Genomic DNA, 24935 nt, shown 5'->3' on the forward strand with positions numbered 1-24935 from the left:
CTCATGATGCCATCTATTTTGTGAAGTGCACCAGTCCCTCCTGCAGCAAAGCACATCCCCCAACATGATGCTGCCACCCCCATGCTTCACGGTTGGGATGGTGTTCTTCGGCTTGCAAGTCTCCCCCCTTTTCCTCCAAACACAGCGATGGTCATTATGGCCATCAGACCAGAGGACATTTCTCCAAAAAGTATGATCTTTGTCCCCATGTGCAGTTGCAAACCATAGTCTGGATATTTATGGTGGTTTTGGAGCAGTGGCTTCTTCCTTGTTGAGCGGCCTTTCAGTTTATGTCGATATAGGACTTGTTTTACAGTGAATATAGATACTTTTGTACCTGTTTCCCCCAGCATCTTCACAAGGTCCTTTGCTGTTGTTCTCGGATTGATTTGCACATTTCCAACCAAAATACGTTAATCTCTAGGAGATAGAACGCGTCTCCTTCCTGAGCGGTATGACAGCTGCGTGGTCCCATGGTGTTTATACTTGCGTACTGTTGTTTGTACAGATGAACATGGTACCTTCAGGCGTTTGGAAATTGCTCCCAAGGATGAACCAGACTTGTGGAGGTCTAAAAAATTTCTGAGGTCTTGGCTGATTTCTTTTGATTTTCCTATGATGTCAAGCAAAGAGGCACTGAGTTTGAAGGTAGACCTTGAAATACATCCACAGGTACACCTCCAATTGACTCAAATTATGTCAATTAGCCTATCCGAAGTTTCTAAAGCCATGACATAATTTCCTGGAATTTTCCAAGCTGTTTAAAGGCACAGTAAACTTAGTGTATGTAAACCTCTGACCCACTGGAATTGTGATACAGTGAGTTGTAAGTGAAATAATCTGTCTGTAAACAATTGTTGGAAAAATGACTTGTGTCCTCCACAAAGTAGATGTCCTAACCGACTTCCCAAAACTATAGTTTGTTGACAAGACATTTGTGGAGTGGTGGAAAAATTAGTTTTAATGACTCCAACCTAAGTGTATGTAAACTTCCGACTTCAACTGAACAAGGAGTACCAGTACCAAGTCAATGTGCAGCGGTACGAGGTAGTTGAGGTAATTGAGGTAATACAGTATTTACATTTGAGTAGGGGTAAAAGTGACTAGGCAATCAGGATATATAATAAACAGAGTAGCAGCAGCGTGTGTGAAAGTGTGTCTAAATGTGAGTGTGTGTGTGGTGTCAATATGCATGTGTGTGTGTGTGTGTGTGTGTGTGTGTGTGTGTGTGTGTGTGTGTGTGTGTGTGTGTGTGTGTGTGTGTGTGTGTGTGTGTGTGTGTGTGTGTGTGTGTGTGTGTGTGTGTGTGTGTGTGTGTGTGTGTGTGTGTGTTTTGTGTGTGTGAGCGTATCTAGTGTGTGTGTATATGTGTGTTGGGGAGTCAGTGTAGTATGTGTGAGTGTGTGGGTAGGGTCTAGTGAGTGTGCATAGAGCCAGCACAAGAGAGTCAATGCAAAAGCCTTTTCAGGAGCCTTTTGGTCCCCGACTTGGCACTTCAGTAACACTTGCTGTGTGTTAGCAGAGAGAACAGTCTATGACTTGGGTGGCTAGAGTCTTTGACAATTTCTAGGGCCTTCCTGACACCGCCTGGTATAGAGGTACTGGATGGCAGGGAGTTCGGCCCCAGTGAAGTAATGGGCTGTACACACTACCCTCTGTAGCTCCTTCCGGTCGGATGCCAAGCAGTTTCCATACAAAGCGGTGATGTAGCCAGTCAAGAGGCCTGTCAATGGTGCAGCTGTAGAACTTTTTGAGGATACAACGGCCCATGACAAATATTTTCAGAAGAGGTGTTGTCGTGCCCTCGTCACGACTGTGTTGGTGTGTTTAGACCATGATAGGTCCTTAGTGATGTGGACACAACAGAACTTGAAGCTCTCGACCTGCTCCACTATAGCCCCATCGAAGTGAATGGGGGCGTGTTCGGCCATCCGTTTCCTGTAGTCCATGATAAACTAATTTGTCTTGCCCACGTTGAGGGAGAGGTTGTTGTCCTGGCACCACACTGCCAGGTCTCTGACCTCCCTAAAGACTGTCTCATCGTCATCGATGATCAGGCCTACTGTCATTGTGTCATCGGCAAATTTAATGATGGTGTTGGAGTAGTGCGCGGCCATGCAGTCATGGGTGAACAGGGAATATAGAAATGGACTGAACACAGACCCCTGAGATGCCCCCTTGTTGAGGGCCTGCGTGGCAGATGTATTGTTGTCCACCCTCAACACCCTGGGGCGACCGTCCGGAAGTCCAGGAATCAGTTGCAGAGGGAGGTGTTCAGTCCCAGAGTCCTTAGCTTAGTGATGATCTTGGAGGGCACAATGGTGTTGAATTCTGAGCTGTAGTCAATGAACAGTATTCTCATGTAGGTGTTCCTTTTGTCCAGATGGGAAAGGACAGTGTGGAGTGCAATAGAGATTGTGTCATCTGTGGATCTGTTGGGGCGGTATGCGAATTGGAGTGGGCCCAGAGTTTCTGGGATGATGGCATTGATGTGAGCCATGACCAGCCTTTCAAAGCTACAAATGTGAGCGCTACGGGGCTGTAGTCATTTAGACAGGTTACCTTGCCGTTATTGGACACATGGATTATGGTGGTTTGCTTGAAACATGTAGGTATAACAGACTGGGTCAGGGAGAGGTTGATAATGTCAGTGAAGACACTTGCCAGGTGGTCAGCATGCTCTGAGTACGCATCCTGGTAATCCATTTGTAACCTTTCTCACATCGGCTACAGAGAGTGTTATCATACAGTCATCCATAACAGCTGGTGCTGTCACACATGGTTGAGTGTTGCTAGCCTTGAAGCGAATATAGAAGGCATTTAACTCGTCTGGTAGGCTCATGTCACATGGCAGCTCTCGGCTGGATTTCCCTTTGTAATCTGTGATAGTTAGCAAGCCCTGCCACATCGGATGAGCACCAAAGCCAGTGTAGTAGGATTCGATCTTAGTCCTGTATTGATTCTTTGCCTGTTTGATGGTTTGTCAGAGGGCGTAACTGGATTTCTTATAAGCGCCCGGATTAGTGTCCCGCTCCTTGAAAGCGGATGCTTTAGCCTTTACCTCAGTGCAGATGTTGCCTGTAGTCCATGGCTTCTGGTTGCGATATGTACAGTACCGGTGAAAAGGTTGGACACGCCTACTCATGCCAGGGTTTTTCTTCATTTTTACTATTTTCTACATATTACAGTAGAATAATAGTGAAGACATCAAAACTATGAAATAACACATGTGTAGTGTTATCATGTAGTAACCAAAAAAGTGTTCAACAAATCAAAATATATTTTATATTTTAGATCCTTCAAAGTAGCCATCATTACTTTAAGACATGAAGGTCAGTCAATCCAGAAAATTGCAAGAACTTTAAAAGTTTCTTCAAGTGCAGTTGCAAAAACCATCAAACGCTATGATGAAACTGGCTCTCATGAGGACCGCCACAGGAAAAGAAGACTCAGAGTTACCTCTGCTGCAGAGGATAAGTTCATTGGAGTTAACTGCACCTCAGATTGCAGCCCAAATAAATGCTTCATAGAGTTCAAGTAAGAGACACATCTCAACATCAACTGTTCAGAGGAGACAATGTGAATCAGGGCTTCATGGTGGAATTGCTGCAAAGAAACCACTACTAAAGGACACCAATAATAAGAGGAGACTTGCTTGGGCCAAGAAACACCTTTGGTCTGATGAGTCCAAATCTGAGATTTTTGGTTCCAACTGCCGTGTCTTTGTGAGACGCAGAGTAGGTGAACGGATGATCTCTGCATGTGTGGTTCCTACCATGAAGCATGGAGGAGGAGGTGTGATGGTGTGGGGGTGCTTTGCTGGTGACACTGTCAGTGATTTATTTAGAATTCAAGGCACACTTAACAAGCATGGCTACCACAGCATTCTGCAGCGATACGACATCCCATCTGGTTTGCACTTAGTGGGACTATCATTTGTTTTTCAACAGGACAATGACCCAAAACACACCTCCAGGCTGTGTAAGGGATATTTGACCAAGAAGAGTGATGGAGTGCTGCATCAGATGACCTGTCCTCCACAATCACCCGACCTCAACCAAATTGAGATGGTTTGGGATAAGTTGGACCGCAGAGTGAAGGAAAAGCAGCCAACAGGTGCTCAACATATGTGGGAACTCTTTCAAGACTGTTGGAAAAGCATTCCTCATGAAGCTGGTTGAGAGAATTCCTAGAATGTGAAAAGCTGTCATCATCACAAAGGGTGGCTACTTTGAAGGATCTAAAATATTAAATGTATTTTGATTTGTTTAACCCTTCTTTGTTACTACATGATTCCATATGTGTTATTTCATAGTTGTGATCCCTTCGCTATTCTACAATGTGGAAAATAGTGAAAATAAAGAAAAACCCTTGAATGAGTAGGTGTGTCCAAACTTCTGACTGGGACTGTACCTACGGTCACTGTGGGTACGACATCGTCAATGCACTTATTAATGAAGCAGATGACTGATGTGGTATACTCCTCAACGCCATTCCAGTCTGTTCCAGCAAAACAGTCCTGTAGTTTGGCATCTGCTTCATTGGACCCCTTCCGTATTGTGCGCATCACTGGTACTTCCTGTTTGACTTTTTGCTTGTAAGCAGAAATAAGGAGGACAGAGTTATGTTCAGATTTGCCAAATGGAGGGTGAGGGAGAGAGGTTACGTTACATTAGGCTACCACTGTAATAGAGGTTGTATAATATAATATGCACAGTATAGTATCCTTCGTCTTGATCGCATTTTACCTGTTTGGTATGATATATTACGTTCGTCTGCTTTAGGATGATATCTTACGTTAGGTTAGGGTTTAAGGTTAGGGTTAAGATTTGTGTTAAGGTTAGGTTTAGGAGTAAGGTTAAGGTTAGAGTTAGAATTAGGGGAAGGGTTAGCTAACATGCTAAGTAGCAAGTAGTTAGAATTCTAAATTTTTCAATGATGAGATTTGAACACACAACCTCTGTGTTGCTAGACGTTCACGTTATACGTCCTACCAACCACCCTCCTTTTGTTTTCGCCTGAAGTAAACTAGTGTCCAAACACATTTGAGTGTCCCTGATTTAGTAAAATATTATATGTTTTAAAATATTAAAATATAATACTACCTGCACCAAACTATAAATTGTATTTCCAGGCACTAGCATTTCGCCCCATCCTAAAATTGGTTTAGAAATTATTATTTTGCCCCCTGCCTAAGTATAGAGAGAAATATGGTGTCTCCTATTGCCCTGGAAGAGGTGTTCACTAATGTATCCCTTAAACAATGTAAACTATGCTTTAGTGCTATTATTGCGCACACAATTTCTATTTGGCACAAAATTGTAAAACAATGTAACTGGGAATCAAAAAGACCCATACTCCAATATATCACAAAAATTGCTTGCAATCTGGAGTGTGGCCTTTTGCATCCCCCCTATGGGCCAGATGTGGAATCCGTACCCTTACAGATATCACAGACATAATGGTTTGAGAACATTCCAAGATTTGAAAGATAGATACACATTACAAGGCATCTCCTTTTTTCTATATTTACAATTTAAGTCAGCTTTTCTGGCCTATGGAGTCCCTTGGGAAACCCAACTACCAAACCATTCAATGAATAAATAAATTATCAAAGTTCCTGAAAGGACTCATCTCTATAATATATAAACAATTTTTGAAAGCTTATATTCTGAGCTAGCCATTACAAAAGTTTGGCCCACAGATCTAATTGCAACTGAACAACCCTTTAACTGGAACAGAACATGGGAAAATATGACCTTGGCATCCCGTAATCCCAACCATCAATTTATACATTTTAAGTGTGTTCACAGACTGTATTTAACACCAAGGAGACGTTTTACGATGAAATTGGACCCAACTCCTAACTGTTCTCTGTTCTCTGTGCTTCCCAGCCAAAACAGTTTGGAACTGTTTGTGAATATATGACAACATTTTGTGAAGTTTTGGGTAGTTTTGGTCTTCGGCAAAGGTTTTTTTGGTTGTTCGTGCACACTGCATTTTTCTCGAGGCAAGCTGAAGTCAGTAGCTGAAGTCTACAACCCTTCATCAGTGATTTGGCTCCCGAGTGGCGCAGCGGTCTAAGACACTGCATCTCAGTATAAAAGGCAGCACTACAGTCCCTGGTTCAAATCCAGGCTGTGTCACAACTGGCTGTGATGGGGAGCCCTATAGGGTGGAGCACAACTGCCCCAGTGTCATCCAGGTTTGGCTGGGGTAGGCTGTCATTGTAAATAAGAATTTGTTCTTAACTGACTTGCTAAGTTAAAGAAAATTGTCACAGAGCTCTGTGTAGGATGGGGTGAAATGCTAGTGTCTGGAAATACAATTTAAAGTTTGTTATGGATAGTATTATGTTTTAATATCTTGAAACATACTATATTTTACTAAATCTGGGACACTCAAATTAGTATGATATGTTACAGTAGGGATTCTTCAATGACTACTTGTGTTTCAAAGTAGATTTGTTTAAGACTATCAAGAATCACTCTGTGACACTGATTTAGCCCACTGCAGAAAAATATTAAATGCTTCTGGGGAAAGGTTATAAAATTAATTTAGAATTTATATATTGAATGATTTCCATCTATTATGTTACATAATGAATATCTCAATCAATCAGAGATGATTATTCCTGGCAGGCAGAACCACCTCACTCTTTCCCATTTAACCAGGGGATACAGCTACTGTTAGAAGTTATACCATTAGAATTATCAACAGTGAGAATAAATGGTGCTAGTCAAGGAACAATTGAGGCCTGGACAAATATACCTGACTCTGTAAAGAACAATTTCAACTAAAGCCCTACACATACAAACCAATTATACACCGTGGTGTAGTGGAGGATATACGCTGTATACCCACTTATTTTTCAGTGGGAATTGTCTGCACTCACTTCTTAATCACCACTGATACATACAGTGCATTCTGAAAGTATGCAGACAACTTGACATTTTCCACATTTTGTTACATTGCAGTCTTATTCTAAAATGGATGAAATAGTTTCCCCCCCTCATCAATCTACGCACAATAACCCATAATGACAAAGCAAAAACGTTTTTTGTTTTTTTTTGTGTGCAAATTTATAAAAACTTAAACCGGGAATATCACATTTACATAAGTATTCAGACCCTTTACTTAGCACTTTGTTTAATCACCTTTGGCAGTGATTACAGCCTTGAATCTTCTTGGGTATGACGCTACAAGCTTGGCACACATGTATTTAGCGAGTTTCTCTGTCAGGTTGGATGGGGAGTGTTGCTGCACAGCTATTTTCAGGTCTCTCCAGAGATGTTCGATCGGGATCAAGTCCGGGCTCTGGCTGGGCAACTCAAGGACATTTAGAGACTTGTCCCGAAGCCACTCCTGCGTTGTCTTGGCTGTGTGCTTAGGGTAGTTGTCCTGTTGGAAGGTGAATCTTCACCCCCAGTGAAGGTCAAGGTCCTGAGCGCTCTGGAGCAGGTTTTCATCAAGGATCTCTCTGTACTTTGCTCCGTTCATCTTTGCCTTTATCCTGACTAGTCTCACAGTCCCTGCCGCTGAAAAACATCCCCACAGCATGATGCTGCCACAAACATGCTTCACTGTAGGGATGGTGCCAGGTTTCCTCCAGACGTGACACTTGGCATTCAGGCCAAAGAGTTCAATCTTGGTTTCATCAGACCAGAGAATTTTCTTTCTCATGGTCTGAGAGTCCTTTAGGTGCCTTTTTGGCAAACTCCAAGCGGACTGTCATGTGCCTTTTACTGAGGAGTGGCTTCCATCTGGCCACTCTACCATAAAGGCCTAATTGGTGGAGTGCTGCAGAGATGGTTGTCCTTCTGGAAGGTTCTCCCATCTCCACAGAGGAAGTCTAGAGCTCTGTCAGAGTGATCACCGTGTTCTTGGTCACCTCCCTGACAAAGGCCCCGATTGCTCAGTTTGGCCGGGTGGCCAGCTCTAGGTAGAGTCTTGGTGGTTCCAATGTTTTGGTACATTTCCCCAGATCTGTGCCTTGACATAATCCTGTCTCGGAGCTCTACGGACAATTCCTTAGACCTCATGGCTTGTTTTTTTCTCTGACATGCACTGTCATCTGTGGGATGTTATATAGACAGGTGTGTGCCATTCCAAATCATGTCCAATCAATTGAATTAACCACAGGTGGACTCCAATCAAGTTGTAGAAGCTTCTCAAGGATGATCAATGGAAACAAGATGCACCTGAGCTGAATTTCGAGTCTCATAGCAAGGTCTAAATACTTACGTAAATAAGGTATTTCTATTTTTTGTTTTTAATACATTGGCAAACATTTCTAAAAAACTGTTTTCACTTTGTCATTATGGGGTATTGTGTGTAGATTGATGATAAAACATTATTTTATCAATTTTAGAATAAGGCTCTAACGTAACAAATGTGGAAAAAGCCAAGGGGTCTGAATACTTTCCGAAGGCACTTAAACAAATCAAAACATATTTTTTAAACACTTTTGCTGCTGCTCCAGTTTCAACTGTTCTGCCTGTGGCTATGGAACCCTGACCTGTTCACTGTGATTACTATTATTTGACCATGCTGGTCATTTATGAACATTTGAACATCTTGGTCATGTTCTGTTATAATCTCCACCCTGCACAGCCAGAAGAGGACTGGCCACCCCTCATAGCCTGGTTCCTCTCTAGGTTTTTTCCTAGGTTTTGGCCTTTCTAGGGAGTTTTTCCTAGCCACCGTGCTTCTACATCTGCATTGCTTGCTGTTTGGGGTTTTAGGCTGGGTTTCTGTACAGCACTTTGATATATCAGCTGATGTAAGAAGGGCTATATAAATACATTTGATTTGATTTGATTTTTTGGTTACTACATGATTCCATATGTGTTTTTTCATAGTTCTGATGTCTTCACTATTATTCTACAATGTAGAAAATAATAAATATAAAGAAAAACCCATGAGTGAGTAGGTGTGTCCAAACTTTTGTCTGGTACTATATAATATGTTTTTCTCTGAGACCAGGCTGGGATTCACTGAGGCAAATCATAGATCAGGACACATTCGATATCTGCCTATGACATACTATAGGGCTCATTGTACAGTATGTGGATACAATATTGAGACACAGGACTGTGTCTATATCTTCAGTTTCTCACCAGAGGTATATTCACTAACCAAATGGAAGCAGATGGCCATAATAGGGAGGGACCAATCTGAACTTGTACAATAAGAGATGCTCATTTTCGTTGCCAAGAAACATTTTCTGTTGCAAACCATTTTGCTACGGTGTGCACTAATGAATACACACATGTTTTTGAGCGGTATTAGCATGGTATTAAGTTGTCAAAATGCAGCTGAGTTTGTTGTTTTAAGCATCAAAGTGGATATTAACAAGTCACATGAATATTTAACAAGTGATGCAGCAAAAAAAACTCAAAATAAAGTTCAGCATAGGAGATTAGCGAATGTTCCTGTTTTTCCAGAGACTGTGACTCAAGAGCTAAGTACTGCAGGATAAATGGAGCTGGGAGATTTGTTGTCTTCCCTGCCCTAAATGCCTCATCATTTGCCTCTACTAAAAGTCCAGCTCCAGTATTTATAGTGAGATAAAATGAATGGAATCAATCCCCTCGTCCCTAAGCTGTGAGGACCTGCCAACAGTCCCAGCCCTATAGGGATGATGGAAGTGTGTGTGTGTGTGTGTGTGCCTAAGCCATCCTCCATAAACTGCAACCCTCCAAAGGGTAGTGTTACCAATAACCGTTTTAATCAGATTAACCCTTTTTTAAAGAGAAGGGTACTTTGTAAGGCAAAGGGTTCTACCTAGAACCTTTAACATCTTAAGAACTGTTTTTGCAAGAAAGGGTTCTTTGATGATTCTTTGGAAGGCAAGAAGGGTTCTACATAGAGCCATATATAATATTTCCCAGCATGCTCTATTGCAGGGAGATTTTCAGAATTGTTTGTTTCACTGTAATATCTGTTTTTGCATGTAATTGATTGGTTGATGCATTTAACGCGACACAAAGATAAATAACATACCGTTTTCTAAACTAATCCAATCTGTTAGTAATTGGATTTATTGCACCCGTTTGAGGTAGTCTCAGTATTCAATCTTCCCTACCCTGGCAGTCATTCTGAATGCAGGTTGCGGATGATTAACAAATGCACTTGTTGGATATCCTAACTCTGGTTGGATTCCAATAGGAATTCCAATAAATTTGACTTGACATCACTTTGCAAGCCAGCATAATTCGACTTGCAGAACTAAAGTGGCCTGTTAACCAGGAGATTCCTAACACCACGTTGTTAGGGTAGAACTAAGCCCTCAAATAAAGGCCTTATGATATATGTAATTTTAAAGGCTGATAAGGCTGGTGGAACCTTTCATAGATAAAAGGGTTCTCGGTAGAACTCTTCATAGAGTGTTCTAAGTAGAACCATATACAAAGGGTTCTTTAAAGAACCCTACATAGAGAGTTCTAGATAAGACATTTCTCCATAAACTGCAAAGGGTTCTGCCCAGCCCCAAAAAGGGTTCCCCCATTGGGACAAACCGAAGAACCCTGTATGCTTCTACTTACCATAGCCCAGAGAGAGCAGGATGGCCGTCAGCAGAACCTGCAGTCCACAGACAGGGACCACCTCACCCAACATCCTGGACCTGAGCGAGAGAGAGAGATCTTTAGAATTATAATCACTCAAGTTGCCGATATGTTTGCATGTACACTCTCTTTCTCCTTCCCTTAACGTTCCAGCTAGAGTGGAGACAGGAGGAGACAGCTGAGAGGTGGACAGGAGGAGACAGCTGAGAGGTGGACAGGAGGAGACAGCTGAGAGGTGGACAGGAGGAGACAGCTGAGAGGTGGACAGGAGGAGACAGCTGAGAGGTGGACAGGAGGAGACAGCTGAAAGGTGGACAGGAGGAGACAGCTGAGAGGTGGACAGGAGGAGACAGTTGAGAGGTGGACAGGAGTCATAGCCATTAGAATCCCATCACAGACAGACCCTTCTAGTGACAAATCAGACAGCAGTGATTTCTGTGGTTTGAAATCACCTGCTGGCCAAACATCAGGGGAGGACACTGATAATGTGGCCGACTTTACAATCTCCCTACAATCAAAGACTGATTTCTGCCTAGAACAGCCCAGTCAGTAGGTCTACAATACAGTCTGATTAACAATCAGATGGATAATATATTTGTATCGAAGAATGTGTTATTATTTGGCAACCCATCAGCTTCCTCTGATTCCTATACCAAAATAAAGAATGTTTTCACTCTTCTACATCAAAACAGCTGAGCAACACAACACAACAAGCAAACACAACATGATTGAAGCCTATGTTCCCATGGCAATTGTTAAACATGGCATATTTTACTTTTTCACTAAGCACACACAAAATCAAAGATGCAGGAATTCTTGGATCTAGTGAGGGTGGAGGCAGCTGGTATGTGAGAGAGAGCCTAGTGTTTATATTAGTTTATTGGAAAATGCAGCTTTTCTGTGTCATTGGGAAGGTGAAAAACAGCCTCACGGGTTGACACCTTACATTTGGAAATATAATGCTACAGAACGTGTCATCCTTGCCACATTAGATTGCTTATTTTCTTTCAATAATTGTTTTTCTTTCACTAATCTTCCAATAAGAATACAAACAAATGTCTGTCCAGATTTCTCTATTGAAGCTTATGTCAAATGTAAGTGATTTGCTTATTTTTTGGAATTGATAAAAGTACAGACTCAGAGCTTCAAAATGGTATATCGTGGGTTGTAGTTGGAGGAAACATAGGAAGGAGCGTTATGCTGGGAAAGTTGATAAACTTGTTATCTTACTTAAAAGACAAGTAGTGGAAAATGCCCGTTCGAAAGATTTTTCTGAAAGTTTCGCACTGACTAGAGAACTCTTGTTTGTTTACGCCCATTCAGCATCGTTTGCACAATCTTAAGCCTTAGCCCCACCCCACCCACACATGTAAACGCATGTGAGTCAGCACGGCATTGTCCTCCAGAAAGTAGGTCTCTCCAGAAACCCAGCTATTACAGAAGCAATGTTTTTGAGAGCTGTAGCAACACTGTTGCAGTTGTCCATAGCTGTATCTCTCCAAAAATCTGAGCTATATAAATCTATATACTGACCAGGGAGGAGCCCATTCAGTTATAGACAGACCAATCAGGACTCATCTCTCAGCATGTCCAACTGTTCCATTATCTCAACCAATCATGACTACCCAGGAAAGATGTTGTCTTTCTCCCTATATAGCTCAGTGCTTGCTCCTTGGCTCAACAAGGCTGATGATTAAACATGTGTATTCATATTTACTGATCCAATAGAAGTTTGTAATTAAGCCACATGAAAGTTCACATGTTCAAGAAGGCATTGCAGACAAAAAATAAAAATTCCCCAATGGCCCTACTGTGAAGTGGGAACCAGCAGCAGACTCTGTAACTCGTCACATTTCTTAATGAAGAATACAACAGGTGAAATGCTTACTTAACCAACAATGCAGTTCAAGAAATAGAGTTAAGAAAATATTTACTAAATAAAAGAAAGGTTTTTATTTTTTAAATAACACCAGAAAATGACATAACAATAACGAGGTTATATACCTGTACCGAGTCAATGTGCGGGGGTACAGGTTAGTCAAGGCAATTTGTAAAATGACTATGCATAGATAATAAACAGTGAGCAGCAGCAGTGTAAAAACAAAGGGGGGGGGGGGTCAATGTAAATAGTCTGGGTGGCCATTTGATGAATTGTTCACCAGTCTTAAGGCTTGGGGGTAGAGCCTTTTGGTCCTAGATTTGGCGCTCCGGTAGCCCTTGCCATGCGGTAGCAGAGAGAACAGCCTATGACTTTGGTGACTGGAGTCTTTGACAATTTTTTGGGCCTTCCTCTAACACTGCCTAGTATATAGGACCTGGATGGCAGGAAGCTTGGCCCCAGTGATATACTGGACCGTACGCACTACCCTCTGTAGCGCAGTTGCCATACCAGGCGGTGATGCAATCGGTCAGGATGCTCTTGATGGTGCAGTTGTAGAACTTTTTGAGGATCTGGGGATCCGCACCAAATCTTTTCAGTCTCCTTCGGGGCAAAAGATGTTGTTGTGCCCTCTTCACAACTGTCTTGGTGTGTTTGGACCATGATAGTTTGTTGGTGATGTGGACACCAAGGAACTTGAAACTCTCGACCTGCTCCACTTCAGCCCCATCGATGTTAATGGGGGCCTGCTCGGCCCTCCTTTTCCTATATTCCACGATCAGCTCCTTCGTCTTGCTCACACTGAGGAAGAGGTTGTTGTCCTGGCACCACACTGCCAGGTCTGACCTCCTCCCTATAGGCTGTCTCATTGCTGTCGGTGATCAGGCTCACTGTTGAATACAACTTTACTAATCCCCCCAGGGATACCATTGTCAGAGCACAAGCACACATTTACATCAATTCTCCACATTTTACAGCATAAAGAGATAACCAACCAGCTTTACGACCAGGTACAGTATGTGTTTGCCGGGCCCAACTAAACTAAACACTGACCTGTCTGTTGTTAAAGTATGATAAAAGGTTAACACCTGTCCAGTCCAGATAGTAGGGTCCAGTGTGTGTTGAGTGTAAACTAAATTCCAGTGAGATGTCAGTCCCTGGATGGAGGACAGAGAAACCCTGTGTATAAATAATGGATGTGGCAGCTCTGGAGATACGACGCGGCGGCCAAGGGGCGAAATCCGAGGCGAGGGTACCAGAGATGGGACACAGATAGCTGGTGTCCATTACAGCCACGCTATAAGCTCAGACTGTCTCAAAGGCAATCAAGGACAAACACAAACAGCCCAGCCAGGCTATTATCTATGGGAGGAATATAGATGGGACCATTTAGGCATGCTTTATCCCTCCTAAATATTACAGGAACAACAGAACAATGCTTGAATGCTGCCCAAATGATGATGTGATATCATGCTAGAGGCAGGACTTTTTTTTCCCGATCACGTGACATGACCAGGGAAAACTTCTGGCTCTAGTAATAGCCTCCGGCCTTGTCACAACCTGATCTGTTTCACCTGTCCTCGTTATTGTCTCCGCCCCCTCCAGGTGTCGCTTGTTTTCCCCAGTGTATTTATCTCTGTGTTTATCTCTGTGTCTCTCTGTGCCAGTTCGTCTTGTATGTCCAAGCCTACCAGCGGTTTTTCCTGTTTTCCTGCTTTGCCTTTTTTGCCATTTTCTAGTCCTCCCGGTTTTGACCCTTGCCTGTTCTGGACTCTGTACCCGCCTACCTGACCATTCTGCCTGCCCTGACCTCGAGCCTGCCTGCCACTCTGTACCTCCTGGACTCTGATCTGGTTATGACCTTTTGCCTATCCATGACCATTCTCTTGCCTATTCCCTTTGGATTTATTAAACATCTTAAACTCCAACCACCTGCCTCCTGTGTCTGCATTTGGGTCTCGCCTAGTGTCATGATAGGCCTACAGTATTTCCTGGTTAGGAAAATTCAGAGCCCTAATTATTAGGCTCCTTAGTACCATGCTAGGGGTACTAAGAAAGCCTTCTATTCATGTGTGTTTTATAGGGCTAAGTCACATTGTTATGTTGGCTCTGACCTTGCCACATCAATACAAACAAAGCCTTTTGGTGGCCCTAAGATTTGGTTGGGGGGTCCCCCACCTCAAGGGCAAAACATTTTAGTGGCCCACCTCTTGACGATGGCGGCGATAAACATTTTAGTTTAAAAGTTAATCTCCTGCAATTCTACACATTTTGCCATTGGGCAGAGACAAACACTTGCAGTTTTACAGCTCATTTCCTGCAATTCTACCCATTTCGGCATGACTTATGCCATGTTAATATGATTTCTGAGAGTGACTAATGAAATCAATGGAGGCCCCCTGGAGGTCAGGGCCCCTGGGCATATGCCCTGGTTTCCCATTAGGTATTCGGCCATGATAACTACAAGTTTAGATCGCTGACTTTTTAGCTGACATGGCTTATTGAGTGAATGTCAGTGACTGACATACAAGAGATACACTGTTGATGCACAACCAAATGTAGAAATTACACCTTGGGTATTCTACTTTTCAAACCCCGAATTAGTTCCTCATTTTTTATGTTGCTTATGCCCAGGGCCCGGTCCTCCTTGCCACTATCTTGAGCCATTTTCTTTGCATCTCCAGCAGGTGATCTCTCTCTCTCTCTCTCTTTCTCTCTCTCTCTCTCAGCACTTATTCTTCTTGTCTTCGACCTCTATGCTGCCAGCATGACTCAGGAGTATCTCTTAATTGTATTTTCTTGTTGGAGCCATACTGTTCTACCGTACCTCTGTGAGCAGGGGACAGCCGCCAAGCTGTGAGTGTCCTTTCAAATACCAACTCTCTCTGCTCAGCTGGCTCACCGGACTGAACGTCACCTCTACGCCAACATAAACCTGCTCCTGTATGGACCTCTGCATACATTTCTCAGTCAGTCACAACACACATGTGCGCACACACACAGACGCACGCGCGCACACCCATACAGAAACCTGTACACACAGCCAAACATACAGTGCATTTGGAAAGTATTCAGACCCCTTGACTTTTTCCACATTTTGTTATGTTATAGCCTTATTCTAAAATTGATTCAATAATTTTTTCCCTCATCAATCTACACACAATACCCGATAATGACAAAGCGATAACAGGTGTTTAGACATATTTGCAAATGTATTAAAAATAAAAAACAAAATACCTTATTTACATAAGTATTCATATCCTTTGCCATGATACTGGAAATTGAGCTCAGGTGCATCCTGTTTCCGTTGATCATCCTTGAGATGTTTCTACAACTTCATTGGAGTCCATCTCTGGAGAGTCCTGAAAATAGCTGTGCATCGATATTGCCCATCCAACCTGACAGAAGAATGAGAGAAACTCCCCAAATACAGGTGTGCCAAGCTTGTAGCATAATACCAACAAAGACTCAAGGCTGCAATCCATGCCAAAGGTGCTTCAATAAAGTACTGAGTAAAGGGTCTGAATACTTATTTACATGTGATATTTCAGCTTTTATATTTATACACTTGCAAAGATTTCTAAAAACCTGTTTTTGATTTGTCATTATGGGGTATTGTGTCTAGATTGATGAAGGGGGAAAAAACGATTTAATATATTTTAGAATAAGGCTGTAACTTCACAAAATGTGGAAAAAGTCAAAGAATCAGAATACTTTCCGAATGCACTGTAGCCAGAAAGTCTATATACAGTGCCATACATTTACATTTGAGTCATTTAGCAGAAGGTCTTATCCAAAGCGACCTACAGGAGCAATTAGGGTTAAGTGCCTTGCTCAAGGGCACATAGACAGATTTCTCCTAATCGACTCAGGGATTCGAACCAGTTACTGGACCAACACTCTTAACCGCTACCGCTACCTGCCACTAGGCTACCTACCGCTATCGCTACCGCTACCGCTACCTGCCGCTAGGCTACCTACCACTACCTGCCCCTACCGCTACCTGCCACTAGGCTACCTACCGCTATCGCTACCGCTACCTGCCACTAGGCTACCTGCCGCTAGGCTACCTGCCCCTACCGCTACCTGCCGCCAGGCTACCTGCCGCTAGGCTACCTACCACTACCACTACCACAATCATAACCCGTTTCAGATTAGACATACTGTAATTACAGTCTTAGCGTTGCTACTAACATTATTGGTCACATGCACATGGTTAGCAGATGTTATTGCGAGTGTAGCGAAATGCTTGAGACCAGAACAGGTGTGTACTGTCCTGTACCACCCACTGAGACAGTGTCCCATAGTGAGAAGACTCCGGGAAGTCACTGGGAGCCTCACTAGATCTTCACTGTCTCCACTGCTTCACCCCAGCTGGTTGGAAGCTCTGCTCAGCCTGACTGTTCTCTCCATGCTGTCCCACCCAGACGGCAGTGAGTGAGGGAAGGGGGAAGGGAAGGTGGGAGGGAAGGAGGCTTCCATATGCTGTTACGATCAGGCAGGAGTTCATGTTGTCCCTCTATAGAGCCTCTTTCTATCCTTCTCTCTGTCAACTTTCTTTTCCTTTTTCCACAAGTTCTCTATCATTCATTCTGTCTACCCTATTTCTTCCCTTCCTCCCTCCTTTCTATTCCCCCATGGATTCTCCCTGTCTATCTGCTCCATCCATCCTTTCTATCCCTCCATGGAGTCTCCCTCTCTCTATCTGCTCCATCCCTCCTTTCTATCCCTCCATGTAGTCTCCCTCTCTCTGTCTGCTCCATCCCTCCTTTCTATCCCTCCATGTAGTCTCCCTCTCTCTGTCTGCTCCATCCCTCATTTCTATCCCTCCATATAGTCTCCCTCTCTCTGTCTGCTCCATCCCTCATTTCTATCCCTCCATGTAGTCTCCCTCTCTCTGTCTGCTCCATCCCTCCTTTCTATCCCTCCATGTAGTCTCCCTCTCTCTGTCTGCTCCATCCCTTCTTTCTATCCCTCCATGTAGTCTCCCTCTCTCTGTCTGCTCCATCCCTTCTTTCTATCTCTCCATGTAGTCTCCCTCTCTCTGCTCCATCCCTTCTTTCTATCTCTCCATGTAGTCGCCCTCTCTCTGTCTGCTTCTTCTCCTTTCATCCGTGCCATCGTGCATTATGAACCAGGCTCATTAATCACTCACTCCCCTGTCACTCCATCAGCTCACACTGTCATTGTCCCTGCAGCAGTCAGTCATTCAGTCACACACCCACACACAAACACACATGGATGCACGGACGCAGGCACCCACTCACACACAGACCAACGCACGCATGCACACACACACAATGCCATTTTCATTTGGGACTCAGACCCATCAACAGCTATGTAGGTGACAAATTAGAAATTAGGTGACAAAATACACTACCGTTCAAAAGTTTGGCGTCACGTAGAAATGCCCTTGTTTTTAAAAGAAAAGTACATCTTTGTCCATTAAAATCACATCAAATTGATCAGAAATACAGTGTAGACATTGTTAATGTTGTAAATGACTATTGCAGCTGGAAATGGCAGATGTTTAATGGAATATCTACCTAGGCGTACATAGTCCCATCATCAGCAACCATCACTCCTGTGTTCCAATGGCACGTTGTGTTAGCTAATCCAAGGTTATCATTTTAAAAGGCTAATTGATCATGAGAAAACCGTTTTGCAATTATGTTAGTACAGCTGAAAACTGTTTTTCTGGTTAAAGAAGCAATACAACTGACCTTCTTTAGACTAGTTGAGTATCTGGAGCATCAGCATTTGTGGGTTTGATTACAGGCTCAAAATGTCCAGAAACAAAGAACTTTCTTCTGAAACTTGTCAGTCTATTCTTGTTCTGAGAAATGAAGGCTATTCCATGCGAGAAACTGAAGATCTTGTACAAAGTTGTATACTTTTGTGGGTTTGATTACAGTGAACCCGCAAACACCAGTCTCAACGTCAACAGTGAAAAGGCGACTCCGGGATGCTGGCCTTCTAGGCAGAGTTGCAAAGAAAAAGCCATATCTCAGACTGGCCAATAAAAAGAAAAGATTATGATGGGCAAAAGAACACAGACACTGGACAGAGGAACTCTGCCTAGAAGGCCAACATCCCGGAGTCGCCTCTTCACTGTTGACGTTGAGACTGGTGTTTGCGGTTACTATTTAATGAAGCTGCCATTTGAGGACTTGTGAGGCGTCTGTTTCTCAAACTAGACACTAATGTACTTGTCCTCTTGCTCAGTTGTGCACCGGGGACTCCAACTCCTCTTTCTATTCTGGCGCTGTTCTGTGAAGGGAGTAGTACACAGCGTTGTACGAGATCTTCAGTTCTTGGCAATTTCTCACATGGAATAGCCTTAATTTCTCAGAACAAGAATAGACTGACGAGTTTCAGAGGAAAGTTCTATGTTTCTGGCCATTTGAGCCTGTAATCGAACCCACAAATGCTGATGCTCCAGATACTCAACTAGTCTAAAGAAGGCCAGTTTTATTGCTTCTTTAATCAGAACAACAGTTTAAGCTGTGCTAACATAATTGCAAAAGGGTTTTCTCATGATCAATTAGCCTTTTAAAATGATAAACTTGGATTAGCTAACACAACGTGTCATTGGAACACAGGAGTGATGGTTGCTGATAATTGGCCTCTGTACGCCTATGTAGATATTCCATTAAAAATCATCTGTTTCCAGCTACAATAGTCATTTACAACATTAACAATGTCTACACTGTATTTCTGATCAATTTGATGTCCTTTTAAAGGACAAAAAATGTGCTTTTCTTTAAAAAACAAGGACATTTCTAAGTGACCCCAAACTTTTGAACGGTAGTGTACATTTGCAGGAACCATATTGGTGAACTTCCATATTGTAGAGTAAATGTTCTCTTTATTATACTATATTTGCAGGACAAGGTTGGCCTTTAATGGGCTGCTTCTCCCTCCTCAATTGGTTGTGTTTTCCCTTGGTGAGTTTTTGTTTTGATGCATAATGATAAAAGCATCCAGATGAAAACAATGCTGAGACCGCAGAGCTAAAAGCTAACTTATAAAACCTGAATGAGGAGAGAACACAACAGCTCTCCAACAGGAACCAAGGAGGTCATGCGTTTTCTGGGGCACAACAAACACAATGTCTGTCTGTGGTGCAGTACATTCAGATGTGTCTGTGGTGGAGTACATTCAGATGTGTCTGTGGTGGAGTACATTCAGATGTGTCTGTGGTGGAGTACATTCAGATGTGTCTGTGGTGGAGTACATTCAGATGTGTCTGTGGTGGAGTACATTCAGATGTGTCTGTGGTGGAGTACATTCAGATGTGTCTGTGGTGCAGTACATTCAGATGTGTCTGTGGTGGAGTACATTCAGATGTGTCTGTGGTGCAGTACATTCAGATGTGTCTGTGGTGGAGTACATTCAGATGTGTCTGTGGTGCAGTACATTCAGATGTCTCTCTGTGGTGCAGTACATTCAGATGTGTCTGTGGTGCAGTACATTCAGATGTGTCTGTGGTGGAGTACATTCAGATGTGTCTGTGGTGGAGTACATTCAGATGTGTCTGTGGTGCAGTACATTCAGATGTGTCTGTGGTGCAGTACATTCAGATGTCTCTCTGTGGTGCAGTACATTCAGATGTGTCTGTGGTGCAGTACATTCAGATGTGCCTGTGGTGCAGTACATTCAGATGTGTCTGTGGTACAGTACATTCAGATGTGTCTGTGGTGCAGTACATTCAGATGTGTCTGTGGTGGAGTACATTCAGATGTGTCTGTGGTGGAGTACATTCAGATGTGTCTGTGGTGCAGTACATTCAGATGTGTCTGTGGTGCAGTACATTCAGATGTCTCTCTGTGGTGCAGTACATTCAGATGTGTCTGTGGTGCAGTACATTCAGATGTGCCTGTGGTGCAGTACATTCAGATGTGTCTGTGGTACAGTACATTCAGATGTGTCTGTGGTGCAGTACATTCAGATGTGTCTGTGGTGCAGTACATTCAGATGTGTCTGTGGTGCAGTACATTCAGATGTGTCTGTGGTGCAGTACATTCAGATGTGTCTGTGGTGCAGTACATTCAGATGTGTCTGTGGTGGAGTACATTCAGATGTCTCTCTGTGGTGCAGTACATTCAGATGTCGGTCTGTGGTGACAAACAGTCAGATGGCCCATTGGCATGCCATTTGGTTGAGCACTCAAACTATAGCTAGCTAGCATCCATGCTAGCATCCACGCTAAAATCTATGCTAGCATCCAGCGCTCTGACAACCTAGCTAGCATCTACACAAATGCCAAGCCGGAGTGGATGAGTGCAACTTGAATCTTAAGCAGCCATACATTTTCCCAATGTGGCGCCTGGCCTGTGTGTGTACTATATGAGAGCCCATAGCTGGCCTGTATGTGTACTATATGAGAGCCCGTAGCTGGCCTGTATGTGTACTATATGAGAGCCCGTAGCTGGCCTGTATGTGTACTATATGAGAGCCCGTAGCTGGCCTGTATGTGTACTATATGTGAGACCGTAGCTGGCCTGTGTGTGTACTATATGAGATCCCGTAGCTGGCCTGTATGTGTACTATATGAGAGCCCGTAGCTGGCCTGTATGTGTGCTATATGTGAGCCCGTAGCTGGCCTGTGTGTGTACTATATGAGATCCCGTAGCTGGTCTGTATGTGTACTATATGAGTGCCCGTAGCTGGCCTGTGTGTGTACTATATGAGAGCCCGTAACTGGCCTGTATGTGTACTATATGAGCGCCCGTAGCTGGCCTGTGTGTGTACTATATGAGAGCCCGTAGCTGGCCTGTATGTGTACTATATGAGAGCCCATAGCTGGCCTGTGTGTGTACTATATGAGAGCCCGTAGCTGGCCTGTGTGTGTACTATATGAGAGCCCGTAGCTGGCCTGTATGTGTACTATATGAGAGCCCATAGCTGGCCTGTATGTGTACTATATGAGAGCCTGTAGCTGGCCTGTATGTGTACTATATGAGAGCCCGTAGCTGGCTTGTGTGTGTACTATATGTGAGCCCGTAGCTGGCCTGTATGTGTACTATATGAGAGCCCGTAGCTGGCCTGTATGTGTACAATATGAGAGCCCGTAGCTGGCTGGTATGTGTACTATATGAGAGCCCATAGCTGGCCTGTATGTGTACTATATGAGAGCCCATAGCTGGCATGTATGTGTACTATATGAGAGCCCGTAGCTGGCCTGTATGTGTACTATATGAGAGACCGTAGCTGGCCTGTATGTGTACTATATGAGAGCCCATAGCTGGCCTGTGGGTCCCACTCCACCAGTCTGGCTCTGCATCATCATCGCAGCCTACCATCTGCTCTCACACACGGGCATACAAAAACACACATGCATAAATTAAAGCACACGCACATCCCACCATGATTGAGGCTGAAGGCTCAGTTCATAAAAGGAGATTATTGGCGTTTCAACAGCGTTGAATGATAATGAAGTCAATGCCAACCTGCTGTATGGGCATGTGAATGTCGGCGTGTGTGTGGATGCATGTGCATGCGTGTGTTCTTTGTGTGTGAGTGTGTTTTATGTATGGCTGTGTATGCGGGAGCCTATTTGTCCCTGTGAGTGTTTGCATGAGTGTTTCTCAGTGAACATGCAGTAGTGTGCCCTTGTTCCCTATATGAGTGAGGGATTGTTTATGCTGACATGAAAAGATGCAATTATGCAGGAGATGGGCTATTCATGGGACGAAAGGATGGAGGGAGGTAGGGAGGGAGGAGGAGGCTGTGTGCCACATTAACGCTAAACTCCTGAAAGGCCCTGTCAATTACACTGGAGTGCTTCTCACGGGCCCTCTCTCTCTCTCTCTCGCCGATTGCATCTAATGCGCCTGGATGTGACCAGGGCAGCAGGGAATGCAGAGTGTGTTTATTTCCCCTGCATACAGGTGTGTATTTATACTGTATGTTTTTCCTCTCTCCTGATGATGCTACCCAACAACACAAACGGTTGGATGTATTCTCGCATCATGGCCAAGCGCTGGGCCGTGAAAGAGACAAGAGGGAAAGTATTGGAGAGGATTTCTCCATGCAGACCTGAGCCTGCCCAGGACTGTGTGAAAGCATATTACTTCCATCTCAAGAAACAGTGTCTCCCTCTGCCCTCTCTCTCCTATTCAGATGAGCAACCTACCAATGAAATGAGCCTGGCTGGCAGTCAGGGCTTGGCTGGAGGTGGAATATCTCTCCTCTTTAAGATGAAAATAACATATTGCTCCAATTTGGCATCCAACAGGAGTGGCGTGGTCCTGATTTTAAACGAGGGAAAGAGAGAGAAAGGGGGGTGGAGGGGGGAGAGATAAAAAGGGGAAAGAGTGATCGACGCTCGGTGGCTGTAAAGCCACTTTAAAATGTGGCAAATGTTTAACTTGATCTTGAGCACATCAAGGTCTCCTTGCCTGCTGTCTACAAGAGGAATGTAAATTTGGGCTGAAAGTAAAGTATATTGAACATTTTTCAGCGCAGCGTCGGACACAAGCAGGCTGTGACTGACAGGGCTTCTTCAGGGAAAGCCTTGCGGTTAAGTACACTGGGCCAGTAACCGAAAGGTCGCTGGTTCAAATCCTAAGCCGACTAGGTAAAAAATCTGCCGATGTGCCCTTGAGCAAGGCACTTAACCCTAGTTGCTCTGGATTAGAGCGTGCTAAATTACTGAAATGTTTACATTTTAAATTTAAATAAATGTGTGTCCTGTTCTGTCTGCTGTTGCCTTACCTAACCAACCCATCACTGTAACCTTGGTGTTAGATCAATACTTGACAATCCCAGAGGATGAGGAGGAGGAGGAGGAAGAGGAGGGGCAGTGGTTAGCTATGGCATGCTGAGCCCAAGTAGCCTCTGAAGCAATGGCAAGGCTGGCGCAGTGACCATACACACACACACAGATCCTCCTTCCCCAACCCCCAACCTTTGCAGCAATGGCAGTCACAGAAACTCCATTCATCCAAAGAGTAGGGATAAAACACCATCCCTCTGACAGTGACTGAGCCTAATCCCTCCCCAAACTCCCTGAGGCATTCACACCTGCAGGGAGCTGTCATAGACAGTGTCACCCCCAGTGTCTTACCCATGGGTTTAACAGAGCGGGCCCAGGACCCTGGACCTTGTTTAGGGAATCATCCCCCACCACAACACACGTCTCAGACGCAGCGCACCACAACCGCCGTGCAGAGACCATGTCATCACTTCATTATTGGCCGAGGTCTGGGGAGAGTAGGGAGGCCATATTTCACATACAGTAACACTCGCTGGATTACTCTCCCCCCCCCCTCTCTCTCTCTCTCCTTTCTTCTCTCTCTCTCATCCACCATCCCTATATCTCTCACTCTTTCTTTCTCTCTCTCTCTCTCACTCTTTCTTTCTCTCTCTCTCAATTCAATTCAATTCAAGGGGCTTTATTGGCATGGGAAACATGTGTTAACATTGCCAAAGCAAATGAGGTAGACAATACACAAAAGTGAAACAAACAAAACGAATTAACAGTAAACATTACACATACAGAATACATCTCACATACATCTCTCTCTCTCTCTCTCTCTCTCTCTCTCTCTCTCTCTCTCTCTCTCTCTCTCTCTCTCTCTCTCTCTCTCCTTTCTTCTCTTTCTCTCATCCACATCCCTCTAACTCTCTCTCTCTCTCTCTCTCATCCACATCCCCCTCTCTCTCTCTCTCTCTCATCCACATCCCTCTCTCTCTCTCTCATCCACATCTCTCTCTCTCTCTCTCTCTCTCATCCACATCTCTCTCATCCACATCTCTCTCTCTCTCTCTATCTCATCCACATCTCTCTCTCTCTCATCCACATCTCTCTCTCTCTCTCTCATCCACATCTCTCTCATCCACATCTCTCTCTCTCTCTCTCATCCACATCTCTCTCTCTCTCTCTCATCCACATCTCTCTCTCTCTCTCTCATCCACATCTCTCTCTCTCTCTCTCTCTCTCTCTCTCTCATCCACATCTCTCTCTCTCTCTCTCTCTCTTCCACATCTCTCTCTCTCTCTCTCTCTCTCTCATCCACATCTCTCTCTCTCTCTCTCTCTCATCCACATCTCTCTCTCTCTCTCATCCACATCTCTCTCTCTCTCATCCACATCTCTCTCTCATCCACCATCTCTCTCTCTCCTCCTCTCTCTCATCCACATCCTCTCTCTCTCTCACCCATCTCTCCTCTCTCTCTCTCTTCTCTCATCCAACCATCTCTCCTTACCCCCTCTCTCTTCTCTCATCCAACCATCTCTCTTACCTCTCTCTCTCTCTCATCCACATCTCTCTCCCTCTCTCTCTCTCATCCACATCTCTCTTCTCTCTTCTCTCATCCAACCATCTCTCCTTACTCTCTCTCTCTCTCTCATCCACATCTCTCTCCTCTCTCTCTCATCCAACCATCTCTCTCTCTCCCTTCTCTCATCCAACCATCTCTCCTTACCCCCCTTCTCCCTTCTCTAATCCAACCATCTCTCCTCTACTCTCTCTCATCCACATC

General features: G+C 44.1%; 1 protein-coding gene across 1 annotated transcript in view; it reads right to left on the bottom strand.

The window, feature by feature from the left end:
- Positions 1-24935, bottom strand: part of LOC129810859 (neurocan core protein-like) — a 198816-nt gene that overhangs the window by 150840 nt on the left and 23041 nt on the right. The window contains exon 2 of the mRNA XM_055861816.1: positions 10548-10627. Within this exon, the coding sequence (XP_055717791.1) occupies positions 10548-10620 (73 nt within the window). The 5' untranslated portion in view covers positions 10621-10627. The remainder of the gene's footprint in view (positions 1-10547; positions 10628-24935) is intronic.

Source organism: Salvelinus fontinalis, chromosome 14 (genome assembly GCF_029448725.1).
Source record: "Salvelinus fontinalis isolate EN_2023a chromosome 14, ASM2944872v1, whole genome shotgun sequence".
NCBI lineage: Eukaryota > Metazoa > Chordata > Actinopteri > Salmoniformes > Salmonidae > Salvelinus > Salvelinus fontinalis.